Raw genomic sequence first — 27,142 nt, forward strand, 5'->3', positions numbered from 1 at the left:
TTCTTGCTTACAGAGAGATCTTTGTTTTGTTTATGCTTTCTTAAATATTTTTGTGTCGCTGTACAGATAGTTTGTGATTTTAATCTGTTCAAACTGCGTTTTATTAAAGTACTAGCACACTCTTTGGTAGGTAATTGTTAATATTTGGGTAGATTTACTGGTACATGTTCAGTAGTTTGTAAATCATTTTCACGCAATGCTTCAGTTCGAGGCATTTTAACTTTAACAGAATCTGTTGCAGCAATAATTTTATCTTTTTTATCCAATGATTCAATTTCGAAATCGCTATATGTTTGTACTTCACAGCATTTTTCAATTTTCAACAAATTGATTGCACTAACACATTTATCATGAACAAAATTTTGTTTGTATGGACAATTCGAAGTACTTGTTATTATATCATTGCGAAGTTTACTAAAACAGGCACTTTCATTACATTTTGCATCGTCTTTAGATAATTTAGTGAATTCCTCATCATATATCTTGCCTAAAAGACTCAGACCTTGTAAATTACTTTGATTTCTCAAATCTTTTTCATGTTTTTTTCTCATTTTCATGTACAGATTATTTAAATCTTTATGCAATCCTGGCAAGTTTCTAGCGAGTAAAGTCAAATTCTCTAAAAGCAACAGTATGAATTTCTCATCAATAATCTTTGGGGTTGTGTTGGCAAAGACTGCATATGCGTTCGAATACTTATTAGATTTAATTATAGGTGAAGCATTTGTTTCTGAATTTAAAGTAATAATACCATTGCACTCCTGCGCCCTAACTTTTTTCTTACTTTGAAACTTTGTAGTTACATTATTCTTCTTAAAGGCAGACATTATGTAGCATGATTGGGGATCTTTGTTAGAATGTACACATTTCGATTCAGCGACATCTTTCTTGAAGAATTTACTGCTTTTGAAAGACACGTCAAAAGAATGTCCGCTTTCATGAATGCTCCGACAAAAAGATTTAGAGGTGGCTTCGCTACTACTCGAATAAGGTTTTAAATCATGATTCAGATTATTGGGATCCAAATCAAAGGTAGTTTTGAAACCGTTATGGTTAGGTTCAAATGAGTTATTAAGACTATAAGGAGGAGGAGCATTATGTAACAAACATTCCGTTTTGGCATGCGATCGAAGAGGTTTAATATCATTAGTAATTTTTAAACTTAAATGTTGTCGTTTATATTCACCAATATCAGGAGGTTTTTCTTTAAGTTTGATAGTAATTGACATAATATCCTTTATTGAGGGATCCTTATCCATCGATATATGTTCTAAATCGTATTTAGACAAATCTATTACAACACATTTATCGTCATTTTCATTAATCAAATGTTTTTCTGGATATTCGTTCATTAATCTTCCTAATTCATCTTTTTTTATACCGTCTATATTATTGGTTAATTTTGTATTTTTATTCTTATTCAAATCATTATTAACCTTTGAAAATAGTGTTGTTATTTTTTCAAGTACATCCTTAAGATATTGTTGCCCGGAGTTAACGGGTTGACTTTTGTTTATTTCATTATAATTATTGTCTGTTTCATTATTGGTAGTTATAATACTTTTAGAAAATTTCTTTTGTATGGAATCAACTTGAACATCGCATATAGGATTGTCTAGAATTGACTTAGCCTTAAATTGATCATTAGATTGAGAACTACTGTTAGTTATACTTTTACTACTATCATTACGTAAGACACCTAGATAGGCGTTTAGAAATTCTTTAGCAACATCTGGTTGTATGGACGCTTCACTAATAAGATGATTGATTGTCTCCTGAATTTTACACAATTCTGTTGATGAATTTGAAATTTCGACCGACGATTCTTCATTAGATTTATTTTCGTCCGATTTTTTTGATAATTTCTCCAGATTATTTATAAGTGTTTCAGTAATTTTTATATCTCTTTCTTTACTACGGCTACTGAGTACTGTCTCACAAATATAGACTGTGTTTTTAAGCATTCTTTCTAGCTCTTGTATACGACGATCTCTTTCAAAACTTGCTGTATCCAGTGTAGGACATTGTAAAGGAGGTTTACTAGTTCCATTTCTTTTATTGGGTATTCTTAACGATTTATATGTATTCGTGGATACTTTGTAAGTTCTAAATTTATCAATACCACTAGTACCATGGAATTGCGTAGCTTTAGTAGAATTTCTAATTATTAAACTAGATAAGTTTTTATCATCAGTGAAATAATTATTAGACTGTTTATCAATAGATTTAGCATGTTGTACGGCACTTTTAAAATTGTCTGTAGCAGTATTTTTTAACCAATACTCTAAAAGAGTTCTAAATAAAATTTTAACTGGATGTGTATCGTTTTGATTTAATTTAAGGTCATAAAGTTCTTTGACTACTTTATTCACATAGATTTTAATCATATTATTATCAGTCTTGATATTCTTGTTCTTTTGGAACACTGATAGCATTAGTTGTTCTGTAATTTTATCGTATTCGGACACTGTCATGGTATCTTGCAGCGATTTGTGTTCTTTATGCGGCATAACGACTTCAACGTCGTTAAGATCCTTCGACATAACATCACATTCTTCCTCATTATTGTTATCTCCAATCAATGAGCGAGGATTTTGAATTTTACGTTTACTTAACAACATACATTTACTAAGCGACCGAAAAAGTTTGGGTTCTTCAATAATATTTCTGTATTTGAAAAGATTGGTGCACTTTTTGCTTCTTTTCATTGGTGAATCTACATAACTAGGACAATCCCTTTTTTTACGAGAGAAGAAAAAATATGCAGCTGTAGGATCAACTTTATTTTTCATATAAGGATTACGTTTTGCATATTTATTTTCAGAAATATTTGCATCAATATCTTTAAATCTTTCAGATTGCGCCAATGTATTTATTTGATCTAAGTCCAAATCTGTAGATTGTATTTGTTTTTCATTATTAGTACCACCTCGAGAGAAGATTGGTGAGTTGCAGTCCTTAATATTTTTTATATAACCGTTAACACAATTTATTGAATCCATGCTTTTATAGTTTAGGTTGTATATTTTATCGTCGGAATTTTGAAATGGTTTTACATTAATATAATTTTCTTTACCCTCTTCATGGGGAAATTTTGCTGGTGTTTCATCTATACCGTCATGCCTTGAATAATGAAAATTTATTTCTCGAGTAGGGATATAGGAATAGGATTCAGTTTCTTCAACAGATGTGTGGGATGAGGTTTCTAGGGCCGTATGGGAAGTACCTTTAAACGATTTCGATTTAGTTATTACGTGTGTATGACATTTTGTTTCAAGTCTACAAGGAATAAAAATTCGAATTTATTGTTTGGCTTGTCTTTTACAACATAAGTTTATTATATATATAATTATAAAATAAGAACTAACTAGAGACAAACATACAACACACAAAAGGAAAAGAAGGAAATCTCGAAGAAATACATCATACCATACCTTTTAGTTGTAATAGAAACCTAATTTCCACTTATTATAGCTCAGTTTTATCTGCATTGTAAAATCTCAAAATTTGGAACAACATATACTTATTAAACTATTAACAGTACATGCTAGAGATACTATCCACGGAATATTAAGTGTTATCAACTTACTTGAGCCATCGACTACAGTTAGGTCTTCTAATGGAGCATGGATCTTCGGCAGCGATTCTCTAGCACCAAATGTTAGTAGATGTTGACGATATAATCTGAAATTACGAAATAATTTATTACTAACATATAAGATTTAACAGATATCCTATGTCTATCTGCATGAAATTTCCTTTACTAATTGTGATATTGTACATTGTTTATGATCACGTAGGGATCACTAAAATGTTTGTGTGGCAAATTTCAAAACGTTTACTGTTTCAAAACTGTTTATTTTAATTGGTTATTCAATATATATGGGATACGCACACAACTCGTAGGCTCAACTATTAATTCAATAATTAAAATTTGCACAACTGTGACCATCGGAGAGAAGAACACCGTGTGCCTACACTTGTAATATTTCTGTCAACCCTCAAGATCTTCCCATTAGTTTACTTCTCCTCTCTTCAAATTGAATGTAAAATTAGTCGACGTTCCGACTCTGCGTCGAATGTACGCGTCGCTAATAAGCCAAGTAGCACACTACCAAATAAACTTCTTAATGTACAATAAATAGTACAAATAAATTATACATATATAACGCTACAATGGTGAGGTGACAACCACCACGCTAAAACCCTGCCTGGGTGTTAAATATTACCAAAGTTGGTATCACTGTCAATTAGGGATGGTCCCTAATGAGTATAGTGTAATTATGACACTCACCGGTGCGTCTTCAACACGTTCAGCCATGTCCGGAACACGTCCGGGGTTTTGGCCCGCAGGTGAAGTATAGACTACAGTGTAATAACTACGACACTCACCGGTGCGTCTTCAACACGTTCAGCCATGTCCGGAACACGTCCGGCGTCTTAGCCCGCAGATGAAGTATAGACTACAGTGTAATAACTACGACACTCACCGGTGCGTCTTCAACACGTTCAGCCATGTCCGGAACACGTCCAGCATCTTGGCCCGCAGGTGAAGTATAGACTACAGTGTAATAACTACGACACTCACCGGTGCGTCTTCAACACGTTCAGCCATGTCCGGAACACGTCCGGCGTCTTGGCCCGCAGGTGAAGTATAGACTACAGTGTAATAACTACGACACTCACCGGTGCGTCTTCAACGTATTCAGCCATGTCCGGAACACGTCCGGCGTCTTGGCCCGCAGGTGAAGTATAGACTACAGTGTAATAATTACGACACTCACCGGTGCGTCTTCAACGTATTCAGCCATGTCCGGAACACGTCCGGCGTCTTGGCCCGCAGGTGAAGTATAGACTACAGTGTAATAACTACGACACTCACCGGTGCGTCTTCAACGTATTCAGCCATGTCCGGAACACGTCCGGCGTCTTGGGCCGCAGGTGAAGTATAGACTACAGTGTAATAACTACGACACTCACCGGTGCGTCTTCAACACGTTCAGCCATGTCCGTAACACGTCCAGCGTCTTGGCGCGCAGGTGAAGTATAGACTACAGTGTAATAACTACGACACTCACCGGTGCGTCTTCAACACGTTCAGCCATGTCCGGAACACGTCCGGCGTCTTAGCCCGCAGATGAAGTATAGACTACAGTGTAATAACTACGACACTCACCGGTGCGTCTTCAACACGTTCAGCCATGTCCGGAACACAACCGGCGTCTTGGCCCGCGGGATGAAGTATAGACTACGGTGTAATAACTACGACACTCACCGGTGCGTCTTCAACACGTTCAGTCATGTCCGGAACACGTCCGGCGTCTTGGGCCGCAGGTGAAGTATAGACTACAGTGTAATAACTACGACACTCACCGGTGCGTCTTCAACACGTTCAGCCATGTCCGGAACACGTCCGGGGTCTTCGCCCGCAGGTGGTATATGAATTCGTCCGCGTCTATGTCGATGCGTCGCCGGCCTGCCTTCGCCGATATCACCGACAGGCCGACGTCGACCGAGCCGTGGAGGCGGCCGCGGGAGATGTCTGTTGATGACCGAGCGTACACCAAGATGCCGCCGTCTATCACGAAGTACCTCTGCAAAATACACAATATCTGCCTTTACACGACACATTCTTTCACGTGCCATCTGGGCGCTCCTCAGATCGATCCCCTGTCCAATTCAAACGGGGATCGAAATTACGACGGCCTGAGCCGAGGTTCCAACCCTCAGCGGTGCAATCAGACTAAAGTCGTATCCGTAAGGCGGGAGTTGGCCTTCAGCAGATTCATAAGTCTTCTGCGCGTTTGGAGTGCCATCTGCACTCGCCCCCTATCGTCCGGTGTAGCTGTAAAGGCCAGCTGCGGCCAACAGCATTAGAGTAGTCCGAATAAAATAAAATGAAAGCGCGGTCGCATTTTACTATTTTATGTGTTCACTCTTTTGCGCTACCACGCGTAAAAGAGTGAACTGAGCATATGTTTCAAGTCATTTCACTTTCTTTTAAAATTTTATTTTCTAAAGACGAAATTAAATGTAGAGTTAAAATAAATATATATTCCTAAGATAAAAGTATCTTAAGTAAACCTTAACATTAGCTACCTGCGAGTAAAATTACAGTTAAAATTGGTCCCTACGTTTCAGAGATTAGCAAGTACAAACAAACAGACAGACAAAATTTTCTTAAACTATTTTGTATATGTAAGTATCATATATAGGTAATTTCATATATGTTGAAAATCTGTTAATAATTTTATTTTTTTGTATATATGTAGTACGAACCTTGTGCCACCCTTTGAGAGGCCACTTGCGTTTCTTGTGCAAGTAACCGTTGAACGTGTCAGGCTTCTTATCGAACCGCTGTCCATCCTTCAGACCTTCAAGCACCTCCCATTCGCTGCCGCGTCTACGTCTAATGGTGGAAAAGAGACAGAATATATTCACTACACTGAATTTATAGATTCAACTGGATCGCAGAGAAAAAGGTTAATACAAAAAATTGTGAAAAAGAGACAAAATATATTGAACTGAATTTATATTCTCAACTGGACTGTAGAGTCATAAGCGACTAAAATGTCCTACATGAATTAATTTAGATTTCTTTTGATTAGAGATAAGTGACAATATTTTTTTATATATGAATGTGGATGGTTTAACATTAATAAAAAAAATATGGTTTCAAGGGCAGAGGTATGCCGAGAAAGAAATAGATGAACTGTGTGACAGATGATATGGCAAGAAAGGTAGTGAATAACGAGATGACTGCGAACAGGGATGAATGGACGAGAAAAACACTTTTTTTCCGACTACGCTAATGCTATCTGGCCTTTACAGCTTCACCGGACGATAGGGCAGATGACACTCCAAACCCGCGGAAAGACTTATGGAACGGCAGAAGGCCAACTCCCGTCTGAAGGATACGACTTTATCTGAGGACACCGCTAGGGGTTTGAACTTCAGATCAGGCTGTGATCCCCGTTTGAATTGAACGGGGAAAAGATCGGAGGGGAAAAACACATTTGTCGATCCCTAATGAAAGGAATAAAAAAGCAGATGATGATGAGAATATGATAATATGTTGGTAAACCTTCGTAAGTCTACTTTGTGAAAAAATTAAGGATGCAAATCTAAATATATATAACTCAAAGGTGACTGACTAGTGATCTATCAACGCACAGCCCAAACCACTGGACGGATCGGGCTGAAATTTGGTATGCAGGTAGATGTTATGACGTAGGCATCCGCAAATAAAGGATTTTGATAAATTCCACCTCTAAGGGGATAAATTAACGCGAGCGAAGCCGCTGGCAAAAGCTAGTATCTAATAATTTCGAACATACGTTTTCGTTCGTGATCGAGCCCTATTTCAGAAATTACAAACAAACACACTGTCACTCCCGACAGGGGAGCAAGAAGCAGTGGCTGATGTTGATGTTCTGGTGAACGCAGCGTTTAACATGTATATACATCTTTTAGCAATATTTAAATTGGTAGAATGTAACGCTACCTCGCCACTCCGGCGCTCGTAAGTACACCGTGCTTGCGGTTTATTAGTGGATATAGATCCCACACATACCGCCGTGCTCCCTCCGATTTTTTCACACAATATATAAAAAGGTACTATACCCTCGCGATTTCCCGCTGCGTGCAGGTGGTGGCGCGGACCGGATGGCGCGGTCGCCGCTGTCGGTCGACAGTGCCGTCTCTCCTGAACCGTCCGAGTCTGACGGAGCCCTACGTAGAGCCGTCGGTCTCCCGGCAGCACCGCGTCGACGTTCCCCTGTAAAGTATTTTTTTTAACAATTCATACAGTGACATATAGTCTCAAACTAAGACGAGCATGTACTAAACAACTAATAGATTTACACTTCCATTTTATTTACTTGTATATGTCACTAGCTGTGCCCGCGACTTCGTTCGCGTGGTTAACAGAAGTCCTCAAATATCAATAATTTTCTCCGTTTTTGCAACATTTTTCATTGATGTTTCGCTTCTATTGGTCGTAATGTTAATTGTTAATTTAATGCGTACGCGTAATGTTATATTCCCTAAAGCTTTCCTCGACAAATGGACTATCCAACACAAAAATAACTTTTCAATTCGAACCAGTAGTTCCTGAGATTAGCGCGTTAAAACAAACACTCTTTCAAACGAACCCGCGTCCATTGGAAGCCTTTATTATAATATAGTTAAAAACCGTATGTCTTTGTGTACGTATTCGACACATGCCAAATTTGGCCGAGCGTGCCACACCGGTAGACTAACGTTGGTGTTGCCAATTTTTTTAGCTAATGCACGGGATATTCTTTTAATGTTAGACATAAACAACTACATATGTAAGTAGAGTGTCTTTTTAAAAAAGAAACAGAAATTCAGTTGAGTTTCTTGCCAGTTCTTCTCAATTGAATCTGTACACTGAACTGGACGGTAGTGAAAGAATATTAATACAAAAAATTTGATGTTCATAAATGGCTAAAATGCACTATATGAATAAATGATTTTTTACTTGATTTGATTCAAATAAACTAAATATAAGCTAAAAAATATTTGAATAGTCATATTTTTTATTCTACCACTCATTCTCTCGTTGAGAAGACACTCTCATTCGGAACGTAGACTTGTCTCAAGAAGATTGTTGAGAAACTCTTTTGATATTAATATATTTAAAGTTTTCTTGTATTCTTTAATTAAAATTATAAATTGTCACTTTGTTATTGTTGTTATTGAATTGTGTGTAAGATGATATGGCGAGAAAGCGAGTAAATAACGGGATGACTGCGAACAGGGATGAATGGAAGAGAAAAACATTACGACGACAACAAATAAATGGGATAAGGAATGATGAAGATGATGATGCAGGTGATGATGAAATTTATAAATTGTCACTTCACTCTCTACCATTAAATACATTTTTCCAACCATAAATAGTTTTACTACATATTTCTTCAACAAAGAAAGACCAAGAAACTTGCGTGTTGTTATTTTGAATTAATATTGTTTAAAAAAGAATCAATTTACTGAACTGGATGGTAGTGATACAATATTAAAACAAAGAATTTGAGGTTCATAAATGGTTAAAATCTACAGGAATATATGATTTCCGACTTGATGTGATTTGAATCAAATAAACTTAATATAAGCACTTTTGAATAATTATATTTATTTTTTTCCAAAAATTCATTCGGAACGCAGACTTGTCACAAGAAGAAATACCAAGAAACTTGTGTGTAGTTGTTTTGAATTAATTTTGTTTAAAAAGGTATTAATTTACTGAACTGGACGGTAGTGAAAGAATATTAAAACAAAGAATTTAAAGTTCATAAACGGCTAAAATCTACAGAAATAAATGATTTCTTACTTAATCTAATTTGATTCAACTTAGTATAAGCATATTTGAATAGTCATATTTTTTATTCTACCACTCATTCGGAACGCAGACTCGTCACAAGAAAGACGAAGAAATTTGTTCTGATCGTTTGCTTTCTTTTGATTTATATGAAATCTGATTTTGGATTATATTAAGATAGTATATCATATTTTTGATATAGGTCCATTAGGTGAAATGTATATATGTTGTTATCTGTATTTCTATCACCGGAAATACATTCAGAAATTTAAAGTGACACACAAATAATTATACCTACTGAAAAAACCAAAATGTAACGATATGATGGTGGGAAAAGGGATTGTTAGTAATGTGGACTAATAACCACATTGTTACCTTACTACCTCCACGTGGTTCGCCCTGGAAACTATTGTGATAAATTCCTTGTGAATTTACCACGATGGGCTTACTAACCTGACCTCATGTTCATCTTATCATCCTCCACTGCCCCGCCAGCGTAAACCGTTAGTGCAGGCGGGTAGGTAGGTATGGTATATGATAGGTCTGTATTTCATATTGTAATTTATCCAAAGTTTTTAATATGTATCGCATTTCTGATTTATTTTTTTATCTGTCATAAATACATACAATCCTAAATTTTCACCCTTCTATCATCAACCTCTGTTTTTTTATAGCGTTATTAATTTATATGGCAAAACAACGTTTGCCGGGACAGCTACTATATATATATATAAATTGTAAATAGATATCATCATTGTCTTGCCTTTATCCCATTATTTGGGGTCGGCGCAGTATGTCATTCTCTTCCACTGCTCTCTATCGGTCGTCATATCTAAACATACTCTTCTTTTATTCATACCATCTTTCACACAATCCATCCATAGGTATATTTTTAAAAATAATTGAGTTCTTTTACAATAGAAACTTACGAAAAATCTTATTAATATTATTAACCCGAAAGTTTGTGAGCGTGGATGGATGTTTGTTACTCTTTCACGCAAATGTTGTTGAAACTTTACAGTAATATAACTATATATTTACACATCAGAATAACATATAGGCTACAAGTTTCGAGGTTGACTGGTAGAGAATGCCATCAGGCATTAAGTCCGCCATGTATACAATTTTGTGTGCAAAAGAATAAATAAATAAATAAATTTCATGCGGATGAAACCGCGGTCACAGCTAGTTAATTATAATAGTTAAAATAACGCACTCTATTTTTTTTACATTCATTCTAATTTTATTTTGGGGTCGCTTAGATTTGAACTGTAGTCCGCTTGGATGTAACTCAGGGTAGTAAGCTACTAAGCCAGAACCCTCACAATTTCGGACATATTTAATTTCCTGTACTCTGCATAGAATTTGATACCTATTCAATTATATTCATCTATTGTACATTTGATAGAATTTATCTATGTATCTCTCGGATTAATTAGGATTATGAATAATTGTAATAATACAATAATGTATACAGATAATCAAATTACAATAAAAGTGCATTAAAAGCGTTTTACAAAAGGCGATCTTATCGCATAAGCAATCTCTTACAAGCAACCTTGTGTTGACAAAGACTTTTTACGTAAAGAGAGTAGGTAAGAGACACTGGATACTATATTTATTATACACTTACAGATAAACATATATTTTATGAGCATTGTTAAAACCTACACGAGGATTTCAGAGATGTTTGATACATTTAAAATGATTTTTCATTACATAGTATAAAACAAAGTCGCTGTCGCTGTCTGTCCGTCCCTATGTATGCTTAAATCTTAACTACGCAACGGATTTTGAAGCGGTTTTTTTCAGTAGATAGAGTGCTTCAAGAGGAAGGCTTATATATATAATACAAGTACACCCGTGCGAAACCGGGACGAGTAGCTAGTATTGAATAAAAATGCAATGTTTCGATAATCTCTGTTAATTTGAATTTGTTCTTTTTTTAGGTTTTTTAATAACTAATACATATTATATACTAGTTGAGCCCGCAAACGTTGTTTTGCCATATAAATTAAAATCCCATCAAAAACATAAATGTGAAATGATAGCCGAGTTTAATATTATGATATATGCCTTGATTGTTGACTTCTACGACAAAAGAGGTGAGATCTAAATGGGTGCCAAGTTCAATGGTCTGTCCTGAAATGTATTTATAACAATATATAATATCATTTCTTCTTATAACTTAGGATAATATACTGTAGCCTAATGACGTTAATAACGATATTTGGACATTAATATCTAAATAACCGTTTGAGATATGTTTATGAAATTTGGAACACATATTTATCTCGCAAGTCTCAATATATGAACCAAATTTGACAGGTTTATGTGAAAGAGTTTCTGAGTTATGAGGGGGTCAAAAGTGGCTCCAAATGGTTCGTGTAAATATACACACGGTGCTGCTCGCCAGTTCTCTTACTTGAAACTCGGCTTGACACGCTACCGCGTGTCTAGATCGCTATTAAAAATAGGGGTTGGTGATAAAAGGCTAAGAATTTAGGGTGGTATGTATTATTTAATGACACATTAAAACAAAACTTAAAAAATAAATGTCCCAAAAATCAAAATATATGTTAGGGGTGGATAACCCTTATCTTCTTTCTTTCTTTCATCCATACTCACAAACTTTAGCATTTATAATATTATTAAGATATGTGGCGAGACTTATGGCTTGTTTTTTAAATCCCGGGGACTAAATTGACAATGACCCAACATGGAAGTGCATGAGTACCACTCGGGTCTCGCGATAAAGTGATACCCCCGATGCTGTCCATGTATATAAGTCACGGTTACCACTTACCATCAGGTAGACCGTCAGCTTGTTTGCCATTCCAAGTACATAAAAATTTATGAGTAATGAGCATAATGAAGTCGGAATTTGTGTGGCTCAAAATTGTTCCTTCAGCAGTTAATTGGTGGAGGATGATTGCCATAAAATGGGATGATAATGGAATAGTCCACCCGCCTGCACTCACAGTTTACACAATTTCAGATGATAAGATAAGCATGATCGTCACTTTATAGCTGAATATCTCCCCCTCCCTTAAAACTGTCTTTATAGCAGTTTTGAGGGGATGGATCAGTTGGGCCGTTAACTTGATAGATCAATACTTTATTTGCAACATACAGTAACGAAGAGACAACCAATATATCAAAGGACATGTATCGTTACAATAAGGCGGTCTTATTGCTGAAAGCAATCTTTTCAAAACAACCTTAGGACGCAAACGGATTGAAATATCGAACAGGTAGGTAACATGCAAGCAGAAGAAATCTTTAGACGACCACAGTGGAGTCTGAATCCGAATGGCTAGAATGTCTTTTTTTTGAGGACTACTCTAATGCTGTTGGCCGTAGCTGGCCTTTACAGCTTCACCGGACGTTAGGGGCGAGACCAATATATCAAAGGCTGAAGGACTTATGGAGCGGCTAAGAACCAATCTTTTCAAAACCGCCTGACGGATACGACTTGAAATATCGAGGGCACCACTAGGGGTTTGAACCTCGGCTCAGCAGTAATTTCAATCGTTTGAATTGGACGGGGGATCGATCGGAGGGGTGGCTAGAATGACAGTTTATGGGTATATTTAAGAGAGGGGTCGGGGGGACAGGTGGGGGATATTCAGCTATAAGCAACTAAGGGGTAAACTGATAAAAAACCCCAAGTGATCATTGGCCAGAGTTCCGGTCCGTAGTCTTCCGGTCTTTTCAATCCAAAGGTCGAGGGAAAGGTATGTTTGGCATTTTATATCGGATTTATAATTATCGTAGATAATTGGCAGAGTTGATTGATTGCTATACATATCTATATCGATAGTAGATTTGGACGCGTCGTCTTTTATACCGTTCCTTCTACATCTACAATACTATTTTTCAGGATTGTTAGGGACTATTTCTTTTTAATCTAAATATATATAACTCAAAGGTGACTGACGTAGTGATCTATCAACGCACAGCCCAAACCACTGGACGGATCGGGCTGAAATATGACATGCAGGTAGATGTTATGACGTAGGCATCCGCTAAAACTGTCAATTTTAAACCGATCGGGCTGAGACTTTACATGTATAAAGCTACTATGACGTAGGCATCCCCTAAGAAAGGATTTTGATAAATTCCACACCTAAGGGGATAAATTAACGCGAGCGAAGCCGCAGGCAAAAGCTAGTTGAATATATATAATAAAATAAAATAGAAAATCGTTTATTCAAATAAATTTAATTTAAGCACTTTTAAATAGTCATAACAAAGTTTTCTTTTTAATCTACCGCTCATTCAGAAAGCTGTTTCATCACAAGAAGAACGAGCAAGAAACTTGTGTGTTGCTCTTTTAAATAATCTTTGTAAGTTCACATTAAACAATTCGAAACGTGTGAATACAAACTACCAACCAAAACTAATTAGGGTTAAATATAAATACACAATAAGATTAAATCAGTCGTATGATAAGAGCAGTCCAGTCGCTACAAGCAGCACCCGTCCACGAGTATGACGGATGATCCAGCCATCATTGCACTCAACCATATTAGAGGGAGCACATTGACCGCCGCTTGGTTATATATAATATTACAAATGTGAAAGTAAGGATGTTTGTTACGCTTTCACGCATAAACTCCTAAACCGATTATCATGAAATTTTGGACACCTGTTCTTGGAGGTATTAGAATGTACATAGGATTTTTTGAGATGAGAACTTTTTATAAAAAAAAAACAAATATTTTTTATTTAATCCGAGCGAAGTTGCGGGGAAAAGCTAGTATATAATAATCAGGGATGTTAGAGACATCCGCAACCGTAACCGAAACTATCGGATATCCGATATAGAAAAATATTCGTCACCGTAACCGAATCCAAAATAAAAGTTTCGGATAATATCGGATAGGGACGGAGCCTAATAGAGACACGTCATGTAACCATTTTATTAGCTATTTGTAATTTACATTTGATATTCCTTAAAAAAATAATCGAAATTATCCGAAACTAACGGATAATCCAAAATAATTTCATATCCGGTATAATAATCATTCCTATATCCGAAACCTATCCGTATCCGAAATTTCATATCCACAACATCCCTGGTAGTAATGATATACTCACGTTTGCTGTCGAGGCGTGATTCGGTGGCTGCATTCTTCAACCCGCCGTGGTTCATATCGTCGTTACGTGAGCCTATAATCCATGTTATATCACCTGCAAATAGCAAAAACAAACTTTATTTATGATGGTAACAGGGTCTTAAGATGACCCAGAACCGAGTTCTCTGGTACAAATATACAGCGACATCCGACCCCAGATATACGGTATACTAAATAATCCTGGACAATTAACACCGCGCCATCTAGTCCCACTGTAAGCAGAGCTTGTGTTGTGTACTAGACAACTGATATAAATACTTAGACATTTTTTTCTGAATACATACATAATACACATAAAATACAGAGCCGATACAAACAATGATACTCATGAATATAAATATTTTGCAACGTGTGAGGAATCGAACCCGCGACCATCGAAAGTAAACCTTATTTATAGCTATAATAGCTTTATTTATACTGTTAACAGAGTCTTACGACGACCCAGAACAGAGTTCTCTGGCACAAATATACTGAGACCCGACCCCAGATAAACTGTAACATGGGCTGGACAAAACTTAATTACTGATAAAATGTGGTTATTAACGGTTAGTTATCCGACTACGACAAGAAAGAGTAAAATGCAATAATTTTATTGCGTAGCTTTTTTTTTCCATATAGGAATATATTTCTCTGGATGATGAAACAGCTACATCCTCTGGAATTCTATAATATTTTTCGTACGTATCCATTAAAATATTCATTCAGGTGTGATAATTAGAATTGAGGGCTTGTTTTTGTAGTTCCTAGTCGAGCCTTCTTTTATAAAGTCAATTTGCCTTTTGTTAGTGGTAAATTTTTTCGGGCTCACCTACTGAAAGTACCAAGCATGCGGTTAATTAACCGTTAATAACGAAAAATGCATTTTTAACCGCTTGGTTATAATCGTTAACAACCGGCTGCGCATCTATAGTCTTAACACGATTAATTTTATGGTTTACCTCTCGAATTTTCGACTAGGTCGCATTAGCCGTGGTCACGTGCTGACTCTCTCGACGTTTCCCCCGAGAGAGATAAAAACTACCTTTGTCTTATTAATATTGTAAACGCCAAAGTTTGTGAGTATACATGTGTAGTAAGTTATTCTTTCACTCAAAAACTACTAAACGGATTTTCACGATAAACTTTACAGTAATATTATACATCAAAATAACACATCATTACATAGTATAAAACAAAGTCGCTGTCGCTGTCTGTCCGTCCCTATGTATGCTTAAATCTTTAAAACTACGCAACGGATTATGAAGCGGTTTTTTTAATAGATAGAGTGATTTTTTTTTGGACTTTTCTAATGCTGTTGGCTGCAGCTGGCCTTTACAGCTTCACCGGACGATAGGGGGCGAGTGCAGATGGAACGCCAAACCTGCGGAAGGACTTACGGAGCGACTGAAGGCCAACTCCCGACTTTAGTCTGAGGCCACCACTAGGGGATCGAACCTCGGCTCAGGCCGTCGTAACTTCGGTCCCCGTTTGAATTGGACGGGGAATCGATCGGAGGGGAGATAGTGATTCAAGAGGAAGGTTTATATATATAATACATGTACATCTGTGCGAAGCCGGGGCGAGTAGCTGGTAATGTTAAACGCGAAAGTTTGTGAGTATAAATATTTCAGTTAGTTACTCTTTCACTCAAAAACTACTGAAATGATTTTGACGGGAAACTTTAGCGTGATCATATCGATCGAAACAACACATGGGCTATAATTTAAAAATGTAATATATAAATTGGGCGAAATATAATGATAAATGTCAAGGAACTGTAATGCAGACCAAGTTGCATGGGTCAGCTATTTTACCATAAAATTATTCGTGTTAAGACCCGGTAATAAATAACGTGGACTAATCACGAAAGTTTAAAAATGGTAAAGCTTCAGATACTGCCCGAGGTATACTGCCGTATACCAGTACCTATTTTAGCAGCCAAGCAGCTTGCTTTGTAGGTTGTCACGGTTGTAGGATGAAATATATACTAATATTAGCTGTACATGCGATTTCGTCCGCGTGGAATTTAACGTTATTTGTATAAAATAAAAGTAGCCTAAGATACTCCTTATTACATCAGCTACCTGACAAAAAAAGTCCCGTCAAAATCGAACCAGCCATTTCAGAGATCAGCCGGAACAAGCAGGCCGACAGATAGATTTTGGTGTATGTACCGTATATTCATATGCATGTAGTAAAAAACTCTTATTTCAATATTACAAACAGTCTAATTTTATTTATATGTATAGATTCCAGAAACCTCTCATCATGGTAGCATCTTCCATTAGTGTCCTGCCATTTGATATATAGATAGAAAAATGCTATATTCAACAATTACAAACACATAGCATAGATGAGATACATTTTATAAATATAAATAAAGTTCACAAATTAAAAATGTAGGACTATAAATATTACGAATTAAAAAATGGAGGTGGCTTTATGTGTCGCAATGATGAAGAGGCAACCGACTCAGCATGAAGCTACAGATAAGTCTGCAGCGCTGATATACTGTTGGCTCCTATAATTAAATACATACTTACATACATATATATATACGTGAATGTTTATTTGAAACGAAAGGAGAGCGCTGGCGGTGAGGGCGAATATGATAGTGCACAGATTTGCGCGGTGCTCTAAGGATGTCAACAGCGGGCTTCGCGTTCAGTATAACAACGCATTCAGGGTTTTGATGGGGCTGTCGCGATTCTGTAGTGTATCAGGGATGTTCGCGGAGTACCGTGTCGATTGTTTTTATGCTACAATGCGGAAAATGCGCATCTCTGGTGCGGAGAGTACGTGCCAGTACCGACAGCATCCTGAGCATGATTGCGGGCAGGCTGGACTGTGCGTATGTTAATCAACCAATGGAATGGTACAGCGGTGATTTTCATATTTATATATGTGAATGTATTTTAATTTAATTTAATATTAATTATTGATATTATTTGTATTTTATTTTTGTGTGTGTATTTTGTGTCTGTACGTACTAACATTAATTATAAGAAATTATGCATATGCCTGTGTGTGAATGTTGCACCAGCTACCCTAACGATTTGTGATGAAGGGGTACCAGTGGAGGATGATAAGATGAGCATGAAGTCAGGTTAGTCATCCCATCAAGACGAATTCAGCAGTAATATCACAATGATTTCCAGGAGGAACCATGTGGATACCAACTTGACATTTTTTTTTATTTATGTGGTTATATATTGGATCTCCTTTCAATACAGCGGCTGCGCTATCGGTGTACGCTCGCTAGTATATGGAGTGAAACGCAAATTAATAATTTTGTTACATTTTTTCTGGGAAGACGACATGCAGCGCAATTATACTTAGTAAAGTATATAGGACTACCAACCACTGACCATCAGTTACTCAAACTTGGTTTATGTCTGATTAATTTTTTTTAATTCGCTAATGATATATTGTATATCTGCTATAAACGTGTTTGTTTTGGTTTCGTTACTTTTAATTTCTTCTAGGCTATAGAGGTCTTTTATATTTAACATTCGGATCAACCTGACATATTGTGCATTAGGATTATAATAGCTATGGGGTTATAAGTCACATTACTGACAAATAAGGAGATTAGTTAGTAATGGGACTTATATATAAGGTTACATTTAAACCCATAATTAATTATAATAATAATTTCAGGACAATTCACACAGCGCCATCTAGACCCAAGTTAAGCTAGCTAAAGCTTGTGTAATGGGTTAACTAGATAACTGATACAAATACATAGACATATATTTTTTCGTAAACAACAACACCAATACAAACAATCATTCTCATGAATACAAATGTTTGTGCCGTGCGAGGAATCGAAACCGCGACCATCGGAAGTAAGGCTGTGCTAAACCGCTAGACCACCGAGGCCGTCAAGAACCGTCAATTAAGATGGTTCTTAGCTAAAATTTTTTTGAGCTTCTTTTTGATTCGGTTGTTATATGAAACATCTATATCCAAATATATATAACTCAAAGGTGACTGACATAGTGATCTATCAACGCACAGCTCAAAACAATGGACGGATCGTGCTGAAATGTGGCATGCAGATAGATGTTTATGACGTAGGCATCCGCTAAGAAACGATTTTGATTAGAATTAATCAAACCCCCAAGGGGATAAAATAAGGGATGAAAGTTTGTATTTGTCAATTTTAAACCGATCGGGCTGAGACTGCATGCATAAAGCTACTATGACATAGGCACCCCCTAAGAAAAGATTTTGATAAATTCTACCCCAAAGGGGATAAATTAACGCGAGCGAAGCCGCGGGCAAAAGCTAGTAAGAAAATACAATTGAAAGGGTTTACTCATATATAATAACTGGCAACAATCATTTACATATTAATGATATAACAAAATTCCAGCGCTACATTATCAATTACTGATTAATAATAATTGATTAGAATAAAATAAATAATAATAACATGCCCAATGTACTGATTACCGCATGTTTGATTGTACGATGTCTTTACGGGAGGTACTATGATTGTCGCGTACAAGCAGTAACTAAACGCAACACAAAAGGAGCGTTCTGATTGGAGCGCACACCCATCCAATTTGAATTCGCTACATAACGAAACAGACTTAAAATATCAACCGATCGATCTAACGTACTTTTGTTCACTCCACCAAAATTGTAATTAATAGTATATTTACCATTAAATTTAAGATAGTAAGCAAATTATATCATTTTCAACAACCCTGTACCAGAGTCTAGAGTAGTAGAGTCTACCAGAGACTGTTATAAATCTGCCAGAAAAAAGATTTAAATGTCAAATAAAACAGTTCCTTTGCAAAAAAAGCTTACTATAAAATTTAAGAATTCGTTAACGATAATAATGATTACACTAATAATGAGTGCGTAGCGACTTCCATGTTGATTATCGCATGTCTCTTACTTGTTATACTGTAATTATTTATATAAAAAAACATCTATTAAAAAGAGCAACACACAAATTTCTTGCTCATTCTTCTTGTGATGAATCTGCATTCCGAATGAGTGGTAGAATCAAAATATGACTATTCAAAAGTGCTTGTAATGAGTTTATTTGAATAAAGATTATTTCTATTTCTATTTCCTGTAATCTGCTGTAGCCATCAACACCTACCATCTATCATTCGAGCCGCAACATCATCTACCATCTGAGCATTCCAGCCGCATCATCACGTATCAATGATTAATACATTTTTTTTTAAACTACATACATAATATATACCTACATACATAGTAGACACCCAAATCGATACAAACAACAGAGAAATTCAACCCCAATTTAGTTATTTTATGACTTAGCCTTTTATTATTTTATTTATAAATTAAGATAGAAATTCAAATTCAAAATCATTATTCATGTAGGACATTTTAGCCGCTTATGAACGTCAAATTTTTACACTATAATTTTAATTTTTTCCCTACCGTCCAGTTCGGTATATAGATCCAATTGAGAAGAACTGGCAAGAAACTCAATTGAATTACTTTTCTTTTCAAAAGCCAGTTTATTTACAATGTATATTTATATATGTGTCTATGTCTAACATTAAATAAAAATCCTGTGCAGGAACAACTATTGCCATGCACGCTCGTCATTCAACTAATCGTTTAGTGAGTAATAGGCTTTGCTCAGTAGATATGATTTAACAGATTTAACAGAGAAACAATCACATATCAGTTAATTTCCTGAGTCAAGGACTCTTGATTGTATTTACCAGTGGGTTGGACCCTACGTTGATACATCAATCAATGAGAATAACAGATCTCTCTGTCATTCAGAAATTGTAAACAATAATCTTTATATATAAAAATTACGTATCACGTTGTTTGTCCGCGATGAACTCCTAAACTACTGAACCGATTGCAAATTGGATTTGCACATTGCGTGCAATTTGATCCAAGTTGAAAGGTAGGATAGCTTACATCTCAATTTATAGTCGCAATATTATTTTATTTCAAATTATTTTTATATATAAAGAAACTGTTAGCCACAGCAACGCGTGGTCGATCCGTCCCTATGTAAGTTTTTTTCTAAAATAAAAGTAGTCTAAGTTACTCCGTATTACATCAGCTACCTGCCAATAAAAGTCCCGTCAAAATCGGTCCAGCCAATTCAGAGATTAGCCGGAACAAACAGACAAACAGACAAAAATTGTAAAAAATGTTATTTTTGGTGTACCTATATACCGTATTTATATTTATATGCATGTAGTAAAAATCAGTTATTTCAATATTACAAACAGACCCACCAATTTAATTTATATGTTTAGATGTTTAGATGGATCAGAATTTTTCTTCTAAAATCAATGTGTCTAATAAATAAATCGTTGGAATAAAAATAATAATAGATTTTAAGTAAATCTTATCACAATACACTAGGGAAAACCATATTCAAAAAGGTCGCTATTTCCGAGATTGACGCATACAAACAGCAGACAAACTGACAAAAAATATAACTACAAACTGACCAAAACTCTACCAATCACTATTTTGGTTTCTATTACATCGAATAAGTCGTCTAATAATAGTTTTTCAAATATACCTTTTACGTACAGACAACCATCAGTTCATTTCTACATATAAATAATATTGGAGTGTCTGTTTGTAATATTGAAATAACCGTTTTTTACTACATGCATATGAATATAAATACGGTACATACACCAAAATAACATTATTACAATTTTTGTCTGTCTGTTTGTTCCGGCTAATCTCTGAAATGGCTAGACCGATTTTGATAGGACTTTTTTTGGCATGTAGCTGATGTAATAAGGTGTAACTTAGGCTACTTATAGTTTAGAAATTTAAAGTAAAATTCCACGTGGACGAAATTGCGAGTACAGCTAGTTATATATATATATATACTTTACATTTGTAGTACATACAGCACATACAGATATAACAAAGTATTTTTTATATATTTATCTGCTTTGAAGACGTTACATTATTCTTAGAAGTAAAAACATAGGAAATGCAGCTACATTTTATATGTAAATTAAAATTATTGTTAACACGCCCCGGCTTCTCACGGGTGTCCATGTATTATATATATAAACCTTCCTCTTGAATCACTCTATCTATTAAAAAAACCGCAAACTCCATTGCGTAGTTTTAAAGATTTAAGCATACATAGGGACGGACAGACAGCGACAGCGACTTTGTTTTATACTATGTAATGATACTTATGGTGCATCAGCGCAAATTAAGGTACACCATTTTAAGCGAGAATTTATTTAGAAGAGCAATGTATAAAATCAATAATAGCGTATAGATTTTTTAGAGATTTAAGCATACATAGGGACGGACAGACAGCGACTTCGTTATATACTATGTAATGATATGTTATTCTGTTGTATAAGATATATTACTGTGAAGTTTGATCATCCGTTCAGTAGTTTTAATGATTTAAGCATACATAGGGACGGACAGACAGCGACAGCGACATCGTTATATACTATGTAATGATATGTTATTCTGATGTATAAGATATATTACTGTGAAGTTTGATCATCCGTTCAGTAGTTTTAATGATTTAAGCATACACAGGGACGGACAGACAGCGACAGCGACTTTGTTTTATACTATGTAGTGATATTAAATTTTCTATAATATTTACATACCTAGATTCGGCATGGACTTTGCATTCTTGTTCCTTGCCTTCAACATTTTGAAATTTCTCTATATATATATTATATGAAACACTTCAAAACACATTCCCCACTAAACTAACAATAAACAAATTGTTTAACAAACACATTATACACTGTCAGTCTTGAGCAGCGACGTTGGAACCAACGAATTTGACATGAATGTAAAATCCATATAAATATACGTCCAACACATCAACCAGTGACGGAACTGACTTAATTAACCTGAGGATAATTTCGTGTAACAATGAAATAACACTGATATTTAACAACAGTATCGAATACAAAACAATTTAATATTCAATAAATAGAACGAAATTGTTACATGTTTTGTTAACAACGCCCCACACACTGAAGTGTCCGGGATATGATAATGTTATCAATATATCTATCACATAATTGATTGTCGATATTGTTTGTTATTGTTATCAAATAACAACAGTATCGATGTGTGGTTCCGCAGTGGGAGTTCATTATTTTTTTTCAAGAACAATTGTAACATACATCGTCCTTATACCATTTATTTGTGGTCGACGTAATATGTTTTTCTCTTCCATTCATCCCTGTTCGCAGTCATCTCGTTATTTACTCCCTTTCTTACCATATCATCTTTCACACAGTCCATCCATCTTTTTCGGCATTCCTGTATGACGAGATGACGGCCTCGATAGTCGAGCGGTTTAACACACCGCTTTACTTCCGATGGTCGCGGGTTCGATTCCTCGCACGGTGCACACATTTGTATTCATGTGAATTGTTTGTATCGGCCTGGGTGTTTTCTATTTATATTATTTATATATTTACAAAAAAATCTATGTATTTATATCAGTTGTCTAGTACCCATAACACAAGCTCTGCTTAGCTAGGGACTAGATGACGCTGTGTAAATTGTCTAAGTTTAAAAAGAACTTATAATCATCCACATTCATACGTAGAAGGTTAATAAGAACAAATCTAATAATCTGCAAATAAATTTGCCTAATGCATAAAGTTGAAGAGTTGAAACATGGTATGTTAGGAACTACTGATTGGAACAAATAATGTTTATTATCCCATTTATTCAGGAAGAAGATAGGCTATATAACATCACGCTACGACCAATAGGAGCGGAGTAGTAAGGAAAAGTGCTGCTAAAACGGCAACCTCATCTTCATCTTGTCATTCTACCCTGGTGCCCCGCCAGCGTATCATTCAATTACATTAATTACATACATTCACACAGCCCCATCTAGTCTCAAGTTAAGCAAAGCTTTTTTTAATTGATAATGGAATGGTGCACCCGTTTGCGCTAACGATTTAAGCTGGCGGGCCACCAGTGGAGGATGTTAAGAGCATGAGGTCAGGTCTGTTAGCCCATCGTGACAAATTCACCAGGAACTTATCACGACGGTGTCCAGGGAGAACCGCGTGGTCAACCTGACATGGTACATGTTAGCAATGAGTTCTTTAGTCCACATTACTAACAATTTCATTGCTCCCAGCGTATACAGTTAGTTCAGGCGGGTGCACCACTCCATTATCAACGATTACAATAAAAATGTTACGAGGTTGGGTGCCGTGAAAAAAGGGGAAGGATGTTGACCTTTCTTTAAATTAAACTACGGCTGAAACACTGAAAATTTACATCATACTGACCAACGATTGACCTAATATGTTAAACTAGCATGCAACTGCTTAAGTAGAACCACTATATAACTCGACGGCCTCGGTAGTCTAGCCGTTTAGCACATCACTTTACTTCCGATGGTCGCGGGTTCTATCCCTCGCACGGCACAAACTTTTATTTACAATATTGAGTATAATTGCTTGTATCGGTCCGGGTATTTACTATATATAATATGTATGTATTTACGAAAAAAATTATGTTAAAAAACGTATTACGCCAACCCCAAATAAATGGGATAAGGTAGAAGTAGATGATGGTGATTTATGAAACAAAAAATTGTGTATTTGTATTAGTTATCTAGTACCCATAACACAAGCTTTAGCTAGCTTAACTTAGGACTAGATGGCGCTGCGTGAATTGTCCTGAGATTATTATTTTTAAATTACAACTACAGCTGTATACCTGCAGCGTGTGACTAGTGGCGTAGCTACCTAGAGGCTAGGCAAGGCAGTGCCCCGGGGCCCTCAAGGGAGCTCGAACCCTTACCAGAAAATCTTGATCGAACTGAACTTTTCAAAATTTCTGTAATTTTCAAAATAAATATGACAACCCGACTTTTATCACTTCAGAGAAATTTGAAATTGGACCTTCGGAATTCCCCTAAATTCTTTCTGTGGGTTGGCAGTGTTGTCAATTTGACGGATCAATATGTGCGTTTTAATAAAACTGTAATGTAGGACCCAACTGCTGAGCAGAGGGGCTCCATTTTTTGATTTGCCCCAGGGCCCTTGGTTACCTAACTCCACCACTACGTGTGACCTAAAAAGTTAAGCTAGCTTCCAACCGCTTAAGTAGAGCGACGATATAACTAAATGTAAATACATAAAGACCTTGTTAGCGCTGTATTGCGAACCTGTTTTAAATTACACGCTGTTATCAACAGAGTCACGAGATACCGAGTGATTACAATGTAATCAACAAATCACAATTCCGCAATGCGTAATCTTGCATATGATAGCCCTTTCCCATTTTTGAGGATCGTCCTAATAATAAATAACCCTGAACAATTAACAGATAAAGTGTTGGTGAGAAAGAGAGTAAATAAAGGGATGACTGCGAACAGAGATGAATGGAAGAGAAAAACATATTACGCCGACCACAAATAAATGGGATAAGGAAGAAGCAGATGATGATGAATTAACAGGTAAAGTGTTGCTAAAACTGGAAACTCATCCCCATCTTATCCTCCCCTGGAGCCCCGCCAGCGTATACCGTTAGGAGGCGAGTGCATCATTGAATTATCATACATTAAAAGAAACAAAATATTTGCATATAGATTAATAATAAGAATAATCCATTGTTTAGCGTCTGTAAAAAATTAGGGCCTACAAAACTTCTTTGTACACAATATTCTTAACTAATCTGTCATTAGGCGCTAAAATATAAATCTAAATAACTCAAAGGTGACTGACATAGTGATCTATCAACGTACAGCCCAAACCACTGGACGGATCGGGCTGAAATTTGGCATGCAGGTAGATGTTATGACGTAGGCATCCGCTAAGAAAGGATTTTGATTAATTCTACTCCCAAGGGGATGAAAGTTTGTATGAAACTTTGTCAATTTCAAACTGATCGGGCTGAGACTTTGCATGCATAAAGCTACTAGGACGTAGGCATCCCCCTAAGAAAGGATTTTGATGAATTCCACCCCTAAGAGGATAAATTAACGCGAGCGAAGCTGCGGGCAAAAGCTAGTTTTATATATAAAATTCTCATGTCACAATGTTATACACCATAGGCTTGATTCAATTTTATATATAAAATCTATGTATTATTTTATATATATAAGATATATGTATTTGTGTGTGTTTAGATGGATTTTCCTTTTTATATATGTTTTTTATGACACTGTTTTTATCATTCATTATGTTTGCACCGCCTACTATTTTTTTCTCCGTAACTTATGATTGCCTGGTAGAAAATGCTGTAAGATGTCAAGTCTTATATGTGCCTTGGTATTATATACATTGGAGTTATGGTTATATTAATATACTAGCTGTACCAAAAATAACAAAATAGAGAATATTTCTAAAATAAAAGTAGCCTAAGTTACTCCTTATTACATTAGCTACCTACCAAAAAAAGTCCCGTCAAAATCGGTCCAGCCATTTCAGAGATTCGCCGGAACAAACAGACAGACAGACAAAAATTGTAAAAATATTATTTTGATCTAAGTACCGTATTTATATTTTTTTATTATTATTACATGTTTTTTATTACATGGATATGGCATGTAATAAAAAACGGTTTTTTCAATATTACAAACAGACATACAATTTTATTTATATGTATAGATATAAATGGTACCTACATGACCACATCACAGACATTACGTCATGTGATTCCATTGGTAATAAAAAGGTAAAGAAAATAAAGAATTCTTACGACTGTAATATCGGAAGATTTTCTCTGAGACATTCTGTGGAGAAGTTCCGTTCTGTTTAATGTAACACTCGATCGCCCACATTTCACAATGTTTGCTCAAATCCACGGAGACGCACTACTATTAGGTTTGTTAACGATGTTCCCCATCAGCGGGAAGATTTATAAAATCACTACACAAATTGGTTCAACGTATCCAACTTATCGTATTATCTGTTAAACGTAACTTAATAAGAAACTTCCATAGGACGTATATTCATTCGGATACGGATATATAGATATATTAATTATCCCCATCACCGGAGAATTATATAAAATTGTTACACGAAATGGTTCGCCTTAAAATAAATTAAGGTAAATAAAAATTAATTAATAAATTAAACTTATCACTTTTGGACAATTCACACAGCGCCATCTAGACCCAAATTAAACTTAGCCGCTTGTTTTTTTGGATAACTGATACAATTACATAGATATATATATATATTTCGCAAATACATATTATACATAGAAAACACCCAGACCGATACGAACAATACTCATGAAAACAAATGTTTGTGCCATGCGAGAATCGAACCCGCGACCATCGGAAGTAAGGCGGTGTGAACCGCTAGACCACCGAGGCCACCGTATACTGTTGGTCTATACATTTAGTAGTTATTAACTACTAAACCTATAGGCTAACAAAATAACTAACAACGCGACTAATTCCAAAACGATGTCACTGTCCTATTACTAATCCAGGATATGTATTGAACTAAAATAATTATAAGGAAGTTACTGAATATGCATATAAAATTTCATAAAAATCGATCAAGCCGTTTGGGAGGAGTATGGTAATTAACATTGTGACACGAGAATTTTATATATAAAATATATTAAGATGATGTATACTTATTTATTTTATTTATTTATTTATTCTTTTGCACACAAAATTGTATACATGGCGGACTTAATGCCTGATGGCATTCTCTAC

General features: G+C 35.7%; 2 protein-coding genes across 2 annotated transcripts in view; one reads left to right on the top strand and one right to left on the bottom strand.

Annotated features, from left to right (window-relative positions):
- Positions 1–27,142, bottom strand: part of LOC131849754 (oxysterol-binding protein-related protein 3-like) — a 66,168-nt gene that overhangs the window by 32,797 nt on the left and 6,229 nt on the right. The window contains exons 2-6 of the mRNA XM_059199870.1: positions 14,447–14,539; positions 7,624–7,777; positions 6,280–6,409; positions 5,374–5,594; positions 3,590–3,684 (exon numbers count right to left, since the gene is read on the bottom strand). Coding sequence (XP_059055853.1) covers positions 3,590–3,684; positions 5,374–5,594; positions 6,280–6,409; positions 7,624–7,777; positions 14,447–14,501 — 655 coding nt within the window. The 5' untranslated portion in view covers positions 14,502–14,539. The remainder of the gene's footprint in view (positions 1–3,589; positions 3,685–5,373; positions 5,595–6,279; positions 6,410–7,623; positions 7,778–14,446; positions 14,540–27,142) is intronic.
- LOC131849706 (protein toll-like) overlaps positions 17,072–27,142 on the top strand; it is a 28,689-nt gene continuing 18,618 nt past the window's right edge. The window contains exon 1 of the mRNA XM_059199818.1: positions 17,072–17,314. Within this exon, the coding sequence (XP_059055801.1) occupies positions 17,072–17,314 (243 nt within the window). The remainder of the gene's footprint in view (positions 17,315–27,142) is intronic.

Source organism: Achroia grisella, unplaced genomic scaffold, assembly GCF_030625045.1.
Source record: "Achroia grisella isolate CSIRO2021 unplaced genomic scaffold, CSIRO_AGI_Agris_v1 utg660, whole genome shotgun sequence".
NCBI classification, from domain to species: domain Eukaryota; kingdom Metazoa; phylum Arthropoda; class Insecta; order Lepidoptera; family Pyralidae; genus Achroia; species Achroia grisella.